Below are 13,601 nucleotides of genomic sequence, written 5' to 3'. Positions count from 1 at the left end.
ATGGCCGCCATGTATCACTGAGGTGGGTGCTACACATTGATGGTGGATGAGGGGAGTTTCCCCCTACTATTTAAAGCACTTTGAGTACCTCAGTTGGTAGAAAAGTGCTATATAGATCCAATCAATTATTATGAATTATTATTATTTGTATACGATCACAAAATCTCTCTATTGTGTGTGGGAATACCTGGAAACAGATTTCCAAAATCTTGGAGCTGATTTTCTGGTGTTTTTATAGTCTTTTATGTCCAACAATCAAAATGTAATGTATATAAATATACATATATCTTTTTTTTTTTACTCAGAAAACTTGGGGGGCCAAATAAAACCATCCGAAGGCAGACAGTTGGGGAACTCTGTCCTAGTCCATGGTCCTAAAGTTGGAAAATACAAAAATAGCCAAAAAGCAGTAACTTAGTCTAATTCAGTTTACAAACTTAATTGCACGAACATCACAGGAGTCACATCAACAGCATTTTCTGAGAAATTGTAGGATTTACACAAGCTATGACATCTACTAACTCACCACAGGCAACCAGCCAGCAAGGGCTTTGTTCTAAGTCCAAGGGATGGGGAATGCAATGAGGAAAAACAATGAATGAATAGTCTTCCTGTGAGTTAGTGAGACACATCCATCCATTCCCTTCTACAACTCCCAGACATTTACCAGGGCAAACCTTGGAGCACCAAGGACAGGTTCATCCTCCTAGTTCTAAAAGATCCCTGCTGAGGGGAATCTGTAGCAGTTTGTAGTTTTATCAGTCTGCATAACAATTCACTGCTGCGTGGGTATAAGAACAGACCATCTAAGAAGTTCTAATGCTCCTATAGGCGCTCAGAAAAAAACATGGGGAAAAAGCACACGTGAAACTTGAAGGTAGTAGAATAGTAAAGACCTGGATGGGAAATCCTTAAGTTTGTTATTAGTTAGAGAAAACCATCCAAGTGTGTAACATGCATCAAACATATAGGATTTCCCACTCCCCTATAAAATGATGAAGAGCCTAATGTTTAGGAAACCTATCGGCATGAATTTTTAACATTTAACTAGGCAAGTCAGTTAAGAAGAAATTCTTATTTATAATGACGGCCTACCGGAGAACAGTGGGTTAACTGCCCTTTTCAGACACACAACGACAGATTTGGACTATGTCAGCTAGGAGATTCGATCCAGCAACCTTTCAGTTACAGGCCCAACACTCTAACCACTAGGCTACCTGCCACCTTGTGCCACACCATGGAAACCACCAGTATACAGTACACAAACATCACCTCTATCTTATTACAGACAGGACAGGAGGAGGGCGGGCCGTCTGACAGGAACAAAGCTTTACTGAGTGACTCAGTCAAGACAGAACAGAAGCTCCAAGTGCCACCCAGGTTTCTTTGACCTCATCCCCTGGGGTCTGGAATGGGGTCAGGTCATGGAGCTCAAAAACTACTTCTCCTTTGAAGAAAGAAAAACCACAAGGTAGCAAAACATTTTGTAACAGAAATGAAAAAAATGAACAAAAATGCATGTGTTTTTTATTGGACAAGTTCAGGTAGTCAGGTAGTCTGATGAATTTCCACAGAATAATGTAGATGGTAATCCATATGTTTTCCACAGCAGCGTGTGAGTCATCAATAGCTCTCCACAGACTGTAAACCAGGGAGCACCTGGAATCCTTCACTGGCTGCAAGTACACACTCGCCCACTAGATGCCTGTGTATATACACACATGTATACTTGTGTGTATATGTGTGTTTTCCCAGACCTTAGCGGTAGATTGACGCCAGACTTTCTTTTTTTCTTTTCGCCTCTCCCCAATTTCGTGGTATCCATCGCTGCAACTCCCGTACGGACGCTTGGAGAGGCGAAGGTCGAGAGCCATGCGTCCTCCGAAACACAACCCAACCAAGCCGCACTGCTTCTTGACACAACACACATCCAACCCGGAAGCCAGCCGCACTAATGTGTCGGAGGAAACACAGTACACCTAGCGACCTGGTCAGCGTGCACTGCGCCTGGCGACATGGTCAGCGTGCACTGCGCCTGGCGACCTGGTCAGCGTGCACTGCGCCTGGCCCGCCACAGGAGTGCGCAATGAGACAAGGATATCCCTCCCGGCCAAACCCTCCCTAAACCGGACGTTGCTGGGCCAATTGTGTGCCGCCCCATGAGCCTCCCGGTTGCGGCCGGCTGAGGCAGAGCCTGGGCTCGAACCCAGCATCTCTGGTGCCATCCGGGAGACCTCAGACATTCTTTTTTACTTTTGCTGAACATATTATTTGATCTCCATATGATGTGTGCATGTCATCTTTTCCTCTACTGCATTCCAGGTGCCTCACAACAGCAAGGTGTGTCTGTGTCTGTGTCTGTGTATCTGTGTCTGTGTATCTGTGTGTGTTCCAGCCTTCTCAGTCCCAACATCAAGGCCTACCTTTGTGGTGGTGGTTGAATAGTCCTTCCATCTCCATACTAGAGCGTGAGTGAGCGATGCAGAGCATGGCACAGGGTACTATGCCCTCCTGGGCAGGGGAGCGGTCCGTGGTCCTCACCAGGCACCAGTCTGGCTTGTCGTGAAGCCTCTCCAGCACCTCTACCGTCTGACCCCTCCGTACAGTCAGCTCAGAGCTGCTGCCATTACTAGCCACAAAGTCATGGATGACCACGGTCAGCTCACAGCCACCAGAGAGCTGAAGAGAGGGCGGGATGGAGAGGGAGAGAGAGAGGGAGGGAAGGAGAGGGAGAGAGAGAGGGAGGGATGAGAGGGAGGGAGAGAGAGGGGGAGCGAGGGAGAGAGAGTATGTCAGATTTACTATAAACATTACATGACATAAAGGAATAGTTTGAGGTTATGAAGAAACAGCCTGAATTTATTGATGTTTAGGAGCAGTATCATAATGAGGGTGTGAAATATAACTACATGTCATTAAATGGTGAGATTCTCAGGATGTACTAATCAGCAATAGCGAGTCTATTATTAGCATGTCAACAACTGAGTTCTTATATGAGTTTGGAGGTCCCCAAGTCCCCCTGAGAACTGCTGATTTGCCACTTGTCAGTCATTCCGTTTCCCCAGACCCAGACTCAGTCACAAGGCTAGAGTAAGAGCTTATTCTGATGGCCATTAGAATGTGCCATCAGCACAGTGCAGGCTCCAAACCAACCACATACTGTAGCTACTGTAGCTCAACTGTACTGAGTTGTACTGTAAACATGTCGTTCTGGTGAGTCACTAGACTCACATTCAGATGCCTCAACATGACTCAAGAAACGCTCTGGCATTCTAAAGCAGTAGATGCAGGGGAAAAACACGACCATTAAAGTGCCACATATGCCATTAAAATATATATTGAGGGATGTATACAAGGGAAATCAGTTACAGGAGAATGACGATCACCCTCGGCAGTTCCACACTGACAACACATTCTTCAAATGACTATCAAATCAAACCAATTACAGACTCCAACCAACATCCCACCGACATGGCTAGTTAGTAACTGCTAGAGATCCATACATACCCATTGGTAGTGAGGCAAAGCCAGCGAGTTCAAAAGCTGAGCCACCGGACCTGAGTTTTTATTGTTCTCCATGATTATGTCCTCTGTCCTCTTCTCCTTCATACTCTGATGCTCCTGATGCTGAATCTAATCCATCGACGCGAAGGTTAACTTAACACTGAACCACACTGACCTGAGGTCACACGCAGGCCCACCTACTCTCATATCCCTCTGCCCGATGGCCCTACGATGGTATCTAGGTACTATATGCCAGAGCCAAAGCAATCCCTTCCTTGTCTACTGTACCAGCTGTGCCTTCTCCAAGGAGAGGCTGGAGATATGACACTGACACAGAGAGTGGTACAGTTAGTGGGAGGCTGACACACTCGTTGACGCGTCGCCGACACACAACTCGGCTCTGTCATTGCCTCTCACAGATCTCACAACACCAGGCGAAGACGCAGAGAGCGAGAGAAAGAAAGACAGAGAGAGAGGCAGAGAAAGAGGGAGAGAGAAAGTAAAAAAAGAGAGCGAGAAAGAGAGAGTTGACTGTGAGCGATTGTTCCCTGCATTAAAGGAACCACGGCCCATTAGTGTACATGAGAAGACACATGGAATCTCCCTCCTCACCTCTCCGTGACCTTGACTGACCTTCTCTGTGTTGTTTTCTGTACCCTGACAGAACCAGAGCTACACTGTGTCAGGAAGGACACATACAGAAAAGGACATACTATGCATGTCTTCCAAATGTCACCATATTCATTTTGCTGTGCATTATTTTTGTCCAGTAGTTCCCTATAAAGGGAATAGGGTAGCATTTGGGACTGAACCTACTGTGGCTAAGTCAAATTGAACCTAATTCCTTGATTTAGGAGCATAGCTGCATAGAGCAGAATAACTGCAAGTCCAGCTTTGGCAGGGAAACATGGTCCCTAAAGAGGCGGAGTGTTTGTGTGAGAGAATATAGCTCTGACTGTGAGTAGGAGTGATGTCCTTCTGTGCTGTTATTGCCTGATAAAATCACACTGTTCCTTCCTGAAGAAGGACCATGTTTCTCATGTTCATCTCTGAGATGGAAAGGAAAAGTCTAACGAAAGTTTGGTTTTCAGACAGTCCCTTATCAGTCAACAGGTTCACAGGAAGCCAGTCCAAATTAAAATGATGTCTTGAAATATTAAATTCGAATTGACTTGTCTGGTTGCGGTCTCCCCTAAAAATTGCCGGATTTAGAGGCTACAGTTTGAAATGCTGTTGAAAAGACGTCTCTAGAGTCTAACGTGTCAAATGATAAGGTGAAGACCTCCGCTGTTCCACAACAGAGACCAACAGCCATCGTTGGTGAAGCCCTAAACTGCAAGGATTGTAGAAGCAGACCATTGTCTTACATCAGACAGAAGACTGAAGTAAAGACTCCGGAGTTGGCAACATGCTGTATTTGAATGGTGTAGCTGTAGGAAGGCAATGGGCAGCCTATGATGACTCACCTTGTCGCTGTCCAGTGTGTTCTGAGAGGTACGGGAGGCGATAGAGATGGTGTCTGGCTGACTGCTTGCATCACCCTGGCTGTCCAGGTCCTCTCCATGACTACAGAGGAGGAAGATGTCAATTAAAATAGGGCGGGGCAGCTCTCACAATCATAAACTGTTGGGGCACTTTAATGTTAGTTTGTGCTGCGGTACTGACAGAACAATAACTGTAATGTATAAAACCAATGTCCAATGCAGTCAGTCCTGTATGGTCTGTAAGAAAGGCTGTGAGAAGTGATGAGGTTGATATTAGGTGGAGTACTGTACTGTACCTTCTGCCTTTGTGTTTGACTGTGGTGGCCTTGGGGATGTGAATAGGCTCCTTCAGGGCTCCTCTCAGGTGGATGGTACGCTCCTGGATCACCTCCCGGATGTGTTTGATCCAGTCCTGCTTGTTCTCTATGCTGGACGCCTGAGGGGACAGACGGACGGACGGTCAAGACAGACTGGCGGGCAGAAAGATCTCAGTCCACACATTCCCAATATTTCGACACTATCTATGATGCAACACTAACTGTACGCTCTGAGCTGTGTCAATACAGTCAACCCTGATGCCTTCATTGATAGAAATGATCTAAATGCTTACTATTTTTACCAGAGTACATGAACAGAACACACAAAGGACATTCCGTCATGTTCCTTTCATTCAGTAAGACCCTTTCAATCGATTACAGTATGTTTCACTATTGAGGAATTCTCATGCTGGCGTCATAACCAGTCATTTCAGAGGAGCCATTTAAAAGGCCCCTTCAGTGCTGTGTGAATGTTGTGAATGCGTGGACAGATAATTAGCATATGACTCACTCATGTCTTCATTGGAACTATGCAACGATAATCAAGAGTATGCTGCTGTTATATAACAGACAGATTAAGATGGTTAGTCTGCCATAATATAATATGTATAATATGTACACTACCGTTCAAAGGTTTGGGGTCACGTAGAAATGTCATTGTTTTTGAAAGAAAATACATTTTTTGGCCCATTCAAATAACATCAAATTGATCAGAAATACAGTGTTAGACATTGTTAATGTTGTAAATGACTATTGTATTGTGGGTGTGTGTGCCATGACTCACAACGCATCAACACACATATGTGTCTCTAAGTGCATGAACTGTTATGCAAATCATCAAACTCGAACACATACTGTAGGCCTGGTAAAGCCCACTCAAAGAAATACGTTTTGGGCGGAATTGTAGTGGGTTGAACTTAAATCTTTAAAACTCACAGTAACACCCACTTAAGGAAATACGTTTTGGGCAAAAGTGGGAGTAAATATATACATATTCATTGCGCTTGATTGTTTGCTGGGTTACTGTTAAGTCATAATGTACCAGTTACCTTGAGCACCATCTTGTTGTCTGAGCTGGGGGTCCTCCCAACCCAGAGAGCAAACTTACACGGATCCCCCTCCACATGTTCTGTGACACCCAGCTCTGAAGTCTTGGAGCAGAGACAACACAAAAACAGAATTAGAGAAAGAACAGGAGAGAAAGAGAGTAAATATAGGGTTGATAAAAAAGTATTGACTTGAGATCGGCGCAGGCAACTATTTTCCGTAAATCATACATTGATGTGAATGGGAGACTTTAATTTAAGTTAAGCATGCTGATCTCAAGTCTGAGTTCCAGCCATTGTGATGAGAGAGTGGACAGGTTGTGCTTACAAAGAGCTTGCTCTTGTAGAGGTACTTGTTGCGTCCGTTAGAGTCCTTGACCTCCTTGCTGAAGACCAGGGACATCTCAAATAGGAAGAGGTGGCGCTCACGTCCCTTACGGATCAGAGTCTTGGGATCCCACACCTGGAAGGACTCCTGCAGGATCAGCTCTCCTTGGGAGTCAATATTCCCATCGAACCCTGGAGGGGGGAAGAGGAGAAGGAAGAGAGGGGACTGTCAAGTCACTTGATTCAAATCATTTCTAAACCTACAGCTGAAGTTGGAAGTTTACATACACTTAGGTTGGAGTTATTAAAACTCGTTTTTCAACCACTCCACAAACTTCTTGTTAACAAACTATAGTTTTGGCAAGTCGGTTAGGACATCTACTTTGTGCATGACACAAGTATTTTTTCCAACAATTGTTTAGACAGATTATTTCACTTATAATTCACTGTATCACAATTCCAGTGGGTCAGAAGTTAACATACACTAAGTTGACTGTGCCTTTAAACAGCTTGGAAAATTCCATAAAATGATGTCATGGCTTTAGAAGGTTCTGATAGACTAATTGACATCATTTGAGTCAATTGGAGGTGTACCTGTGGATATATTTCAAGGTCTACCTTAAAACTCAGTACCTCTTTGATTGACATCATGGGAAAATCAAAAGAAATCAGCCAAGACCTCAGAAAATAATGGTAGACCTCCACAAGTCTGGTTCATCCTTGGGAGCAATTTCCAAACGCCTGAAGGTACCACGTTCATCTGTACAAACAATAGTATGCAAGTATAAACACCATGGGACCACGCAGCCATCATACCGCTCAGTAAGGAGACGCGACTATGGTTCGCAACTGCACATGGGGACAAAGATCATATTTTTTGGAGAAATGTCCTCTGGTCTGATAAAAACAAAAATAGAACTGTTTGGCCATAATGACCATCATTATGTTTGGAGGAAAAAGGGGGAGGCTTGCAAGCCGAAGAACACCATCCCAACCGTGAAGCACGGGGGATGGCAGACTCATGTTGTGGGGGTGCTTTGCTGCAGGAGGGACTGGTGAACTTCACAAGATTGATAGCATCATGAGGATGGAAAATGATGTGGATATATTGAAGCAACATCTCAAGGCATCAGTCAGGAAGAAAAAGTTTGGTCGCAAATGGGTCTTCCAAATGGACAATGACCCCAAGCATACTTCCAAATTTGTGGCAAGATGGCTTAAGGACAACAAAGTCAAGGTTTTGGAGTTGCCATCACAAAGCGTGTGAAAGGAAGGAGGCCTACAAACCCGACTCAGTTACACCAGCTCTGTCAGGAGAAATGGGCCAAAATTCACTCAATTTATTGTGGGAAGCTTGTGGAAGGCTACCCGAAACGTTTGAACCAAATTAAACAATTTAAAGACAATGCAACCAAATACTAATTGAGTGTATGCAAACTTCTGACCCACTGGGAATGTGATGAAAGAAATAAAAGCTGAAATGAATCATTCTCTCTACTATTATTCTGACATTTCACATTCTTAAAATAAAGTGGTGAACCTAACTGACCTAAGACAGGGAATGTTTACTAGGATTAAATGTCAGGAATTGTGAAAAACTGAGTTGAAATGTATTTGGCTAAGGTGTATGTAAACTTCCGACTTTAACTGTATATTCCATGAAAGCTTCCTGTGAGTTAGCCCAGCCCTGCTTCACTAGGAGCTAAAAGGAATGTCCAGTAGGTCAAGGCCTAGTCCTCCTACCACAGATAAAAGGGGAAACCCTTGGCTAGTTCTAAGTATATTTGCTCCTACCGTCCATCATGCTGAGGTGCATGGCGTCGTTGGCTCTCTTGGGGACACTGAGCATCACCTCCAGACCATCCTTGATCTCCCCCTTCCCCTCCTCACAGCAGGTCAGCAGCTCCTGAAGAGGAAATGCAAACACACACACACACACACACATATATATATATATATATATATATATATATATATATATATATATATATATATATATATATATATATATATATATATATATATATATATATATATATATATATATATAGAGAGAGAGAGAGAGAGAGAGAGAGAGAGAGAGAGAGAGAGAGAGAGAGAGAGAGAGAGAGAGAGAGAGAGAGAGAGAGAGAGAGAGAGAGAGAGAGAGAGAGAGAGAGAGAGAGAGAGAGAGAGAGAGAGAGAGAGAGAGAGAGAGAGAGAGAGAGAGAGAGAGAGAGAGAGAGAGAGTGAGAGAGTGTGAGTGAGTGAGTGAGTGAGTGAGTGAGTGAGTGAGTGAGTGAGTGAGTGAGTGAGTGAGTGAGTGAGTGAGTGAGTGAGAGAGTGAGAGAGAGAGAGAAACAAACACAAATCTTCAGTTGTATTTCACAAACCTCAAGGTCCAACAAAAGATAAAGGCTGTAATGGATTGTGTTCCATGCAAGATAGCAGTTAGCTTCCAACACTGTAGCTTTGTTGACAACTAGTGATGTGATGTACAATAAACACGATCATTGTACAAGCTAGACTACAGAGGGTGAGAGAACAAAGGGCGCACCAGAACCTGCTGTGCTGTATGCTACATAATTATAACAGAGTCGTCGTCTAGCCACTGTTTCTATTTGGCCAGTGTACAGTACCTTGAGAAGCAGCTGATACTTGGTTATTCTCTGGACAGGCTTGATGAGGTATGAGGATATGGAGTTGGCCAGCCGGTGCCTCTGTTGAATTTCCTGGAAACCAAAAGACAGAGACGTCTTAAAGGGCACAGAGACGCCGAGGCAGCAGTCGCCAGCGTAATCCTGCTCCTAGACCTAGACACACAGCACTGATGGAGAATGGAGATACCCCTCTCCTCAGAGCTGGAGGTCACTGACAGCAACCTAAGGTCAATCTTCTGTGAGTAGGCTTCATCTACCCCTCTTTCTCCCTCCTGTACTACCACCACAACTCCTGTTAAGATCAGCCTCACTGCCAAACACCCAGAAATCACCCGGATAAGCCAGATTTGGAGGCTACCGTCATAACTGATATACCAGCATAATATTGCTTCCTTGCATTTATTCAAAACTATTAGCATAAACAGTACTTCAAAGGATCTGATTCAAAAGACCACATAATAAGACCTCGCAGAATTTGAGTAGTGGTTCAACATTTGACGTATTAAGAATTTAATTTAAGTTGGTACTCATCTACACGTACATCAAAATAGGGCCCTGCATGCTCCAGAATGAGCTGGGTAGAGTCTGGTTTGTTCTTGCAGTAGTTCACATACATCTGGAACTTATCTGCCTGCAAAATGGACACACAACTGTTAAGAGACACAATATTCCCGCAACATCTAAGCCATGTCAACCTATGTCAGTGTTGCAAGCTGGCTTGTCCAGACAGTGAGACACTCACCCAGGTGACAAAGCAATGACCCACGTCCTCAGGTAGCTGTTCGTATTTCTCCAACTCCTTCAGGAAGATGCTGTACAGAAAGAGAGAGTTTCTGAGGAAATCTAAAATCAGGATCTTATTCACTACGAACTGAACAGAACTAAACGGGGCAACACGAGGAGGGCCTACCTGAACTTGTCCAATAAGAAATGCTTGTTTTCATTATTATTTATGGTGTGTACTAATACATAGGACCCAGGTTGAGTTACTATAGACCAGTCTTAGGTTGATTGAGCCACTCCAGTGCATCTACAAGGCAATGGGAGTCCGGTGTGGGTAACTCCAGTACAGAACACTAACTTGTGGTGGAACTCGTAGAGGTCCAACATGTTGCCAAAGATGATGTGCTCTTTGTTGACGATGCCTGGAGGGATCTCCTCAACACCGCTGGTCATCTCCCACAAGTAGGTCTGGAAACCACACAATGTCTTTACCTGGTTGTAATCCTGACATCTGACATTTCTACAACCAGAAAACCACCAACTAAAACTAAACCAGATCAATCAAGCATACCTTTTTGCATTGCCCTTGGGCCTTGGCTTACATAATGTTTTCCTTTCTTGACGGACTCTATACAGGGGCCACTGTATAGAGTCCGTCAGTAAACGAGTGTGAATGTGTCACAGGTTGAATGGAGTGGCGGTTTCTCAGTACTTACATCTGTACACTCCCGCAGGTCTCTGACGTAGGCCTTCTCTGTCTGAATGAGCTCTGCCATTATGAACCTGGAAAAAAAAACATTCAACTTCTGGGAACTGCAGCAGAGAGAAAGAGAGACTGTCTTGTGTTTTGGTCTGTTTTGTGTGGGTTGGGGGCATTGACAAATGTCCCATGTGACACAGCAGTGGTTCCCTCTTTCGGAGGAAAGGAAAAGGTTGGGAACCACTGATATTCTACGTCCCAAATGGCACCCTATTTCCTATATAGTGCACTACCTTTGACTAAGGCTCTGGTCAAAAGAAGTGCACTATTTAGTGAATCAGGAGCCATTTGGGATGCACACAGACAGCACAGTAAAACCCCAGAAAAATATTGTTTTATTGTCAAATACACCAGATAGGTGCAGTGAAATGTGTTGTTTTATTTAAATTAACATTTGCATGGCCTAAATACAACATCAAACATCAAAGTCCCAAAAGGAAAGCAACTAAATTACAAGTAGCTCACTTTTTCAACCGCCTCATTATTTCAATAGCCTTCCAGTGGCTCTGAATTTGAAGTTAAATACAGTACGTCATATTTAAAAAAAAAAATCTGAATATTATTTATAAGATATCATGAAAATATCTTAAATGAAATAAATGGTAAGTGTTAGACAATACTAATGTTAATTACTGCAGTATGAATATGTTAAATATTTCTGTTATCCGGTGAAAACGTTCCTGTCTGGTATTCCCACCTGCCAGTGCTTTTAATAACAATGATGCTTCTCCACCACACCGTGTAACCACTGTGTATGTGAATGTGTTAATAACAATGATGCTTCTCTACCAAACTGTGTAACCACTGTGTATGTGAATGTGTTAATAACAGTGATGCTTCTCTACCAAACTGTGTAACCACTGTGTATGTGAATGTGTTAATAACAATGATGCTTCTCTACCAAACTGTGTAACCACTGTGTATGTGAATGTGTTAATAACAGTGATGCTTCTCTACCAAACTGTGTAACCACTGTGTATGTGAATGTGTTAATAACAGTGATGCTTCTCTACCAAACTGTGTAACCACTGTGTATGTGAATGTGTTAATAACAATGATGCTTCTCCACCAAACTGTGTAACCACTGTGTATGTGAATGTGTTAATAACAGTGATGCTTCTCTACCAAACTGTGTAACCACTGTGTATGTGAATGTGTTAATAACAATGATGCTTCTCCACCAAACTGTGTAACCACTGTGTATGTGAACGCTTACTCTTTCCTCCTGGCAGACTTCCTCTTCTCCTCATTGAGTTCGTGGGCAGCATCCCTCAGCTTGACCTCTGACCCTGGGACGCTGGCGGGGATGATGTCCAGCTGCAGCCCTTTACTCTGTAGGACAGACAGGGGACTTTACGAGGCACCGCCGAGGGACACGGGCACAGACACACACAGATACAGACTCACGCATAGACACAGAGACACACACTCTCACACATGAGCGTGAGCACGCAAACACACACACACACACACACACTTTTCAAATCCCACCTTTCATCTGTTTCACACACACACACAACCTCCCCCCTCCCACACATACACCATGTTCTATCTCAACCCTCCACTCCAACATTCCCCCACCCTGTCCTCCAGTACTCACAGCCTTGTTGGAGTCAGAGGATATGATGCCCAGTGCTTTCTCCAGACAGGACCGGTACTTGTCCATGCGGAGGGAGAAGTCTCTGTAGCGCTTGTCCACAGAGGTGACCCATTTCTTTATCTCCAGCGCATGGGCGTGCCCTTTGTCACAAAAGCCATCCGCCAGCTGGATCAACAGTTTCACCCTCTCTTTGGTTTGCTGTCAATACAAAGAAAGAGACAGAGAGTGAAAGAGAGAACGAACGGGGGCCGCGGAGTGTTTGTGTGTGTGCGCGCGTGCCTGTGTTTGTGTGCGCGTCAACCATGGGAGCCAAATCCCACTGTGCCAGGGGTTCATGACTACAATAAAGTTTTCTGCCACACAATAACTCAGGAGGCCAGAACATAAGGGACAATAGGCTGCCCTGTGACTGGGCCTCATAGATACAGCATCATAATAACTAGCACAGGGCCACAAACAGGGCAGGGCAGCAAAACACACTACCCGGTAGCATCCCAAATGGCACCCTACTCCCGAATATAGTGCACTACTTTTGACTAGGGTCCATGGGGCTCTGATCAAATTTAGTAGGTAGGGAAGAGGGTGCCATTTGGGACGCTTCCACGCAGATGGCCAGTACCCTGCACAACCTAAACAGATCCCAGACAGCCCTACATGGTGTATGTATGGGACAGGTTGACTGACACTAGTACATCTCAACACACTGGCTAAGGTTCAAAGGTCATTTTGGTTTGAAGGTCATTGAAGGTCTGTTATAGAAAATACATTGATACAGTGCCTTGCAAAAGTATTCGGCCCCCTTGAACTTTGCGACCTTTTGCCACATTTCAGGCTTCAAACATAAAGATATAAAACTGTATTTTTTTGTGAAGAATCAACAACAAGTGGGACACAATCATGAAGTGGAACGACATTTATTGGACATTTCAAAATGTCAAAAACTGAAAAATTGGGCGTGCAAAATTATTCAGCCCCTTTACTTTCAGTGCAGCAAACTCTCTCCAGAAGTTCAGTGAGGATCTCTGAATGATCCAATGTTGACCTAAATGACTAATGATGATAAATACAATCCACCTGTGTGTAATCAAGTCTCCGTATAAATGCACCTGCACTGTGATAGTCTCAGAGGTCCGTTAAAAGCGCAGAGAGCATCATGAAGAACAAGGAACACACCAGGCAGGTCCGAGATACTGTTGTGAAG

General features: G+C 44.1%; 1 protein-coding gene across 8 annotated transcripts in view; it reads right to left on the bottom strand.

The window, feature by feature from the left end:
- Window positions 1-13,601, bottom strand: part of LOC110512678 (triple functional domain protein) — a 138,432-nt gene that overhangs the window by 28,118 nt on the left and 96,713 nt on the right. For all 8 annotated transcript variants that reach the window (XR_016493650.1, XR_016493644.1, XM_036971423.2 and 5 more), the window contains 13 exons: window positions 12,401-12,598; window positions 12,017-12,132; window positions 10,757-10,823; window positions 10,399-10,508; window positions 10,060-10,129; window positions 9,859-9,948; window positions 9,297-9,389; window positions 8,473-8,584; window positions 6,680-6,870; window positions 6,355-6,456; window positions 5,285-5,424; window positions 4,971-5,070; window positions 2,424-2,679 (listed from right to left, as the gene is read on the bottom strand). Coding sequence is in view for 6 of the 8 variants with exons in the window: in XM_036971423.2 (XP_036827318.2) it covers window positions 2,424-2,679; window positions 4,971-5,070; window positions 5,285-5,424; window positions 6,355-6,456; window positions 6,680-6,870; window positions 8,473-8,584; window positions 9,297-9,389; window positions 9,859-9,948; window positions 10,060-10,129; window positions 10,399-10,508; window positions 10,757-10,823; window positions 12,017-12,132; window positions 12,401-12,598 (1,645 nt within the window). In the remaining 2 variants the exon portion in view is untranslated. The remainder of the gene's footprint in view (window positions 1-2,423; window positions 2,680-4,970; window positions 5,071-5,284; window positions 5,425-6,354; window positions 6,457-6,679; window positions 6,871-8,472; window positions 8,585-9,296; window positions 9,390-9,858; window positions 9,949-10,059; window positions 10,130-10,398; window positions 10,509-10,756; window positions 10,824-12,016; window positions 12,133-12,400; window positions 12,599-13,601) is intronic.

The sequence above is a fragment of the Oncorhynchus mykiss genome, chromosome 3 (genome assembly GCF_057628025.1).
Source record: "Oncorhynchus mykiss isolate SJ-2025 chromosome 3, ASM5762802v1, whole genome shotgun sequence".
NCBI lineage: Eukaryota > Metazoa > Chordata > Actinopteri > Salmoniformes > Salmonidae > Oncorhynchus > Oncorhynchus mykiss.
The sequence above is the reverse complement of the archived record's forward strand: the minus strand, read 5'-3'. Positions and strand labels throughout refer to the sequence as shown.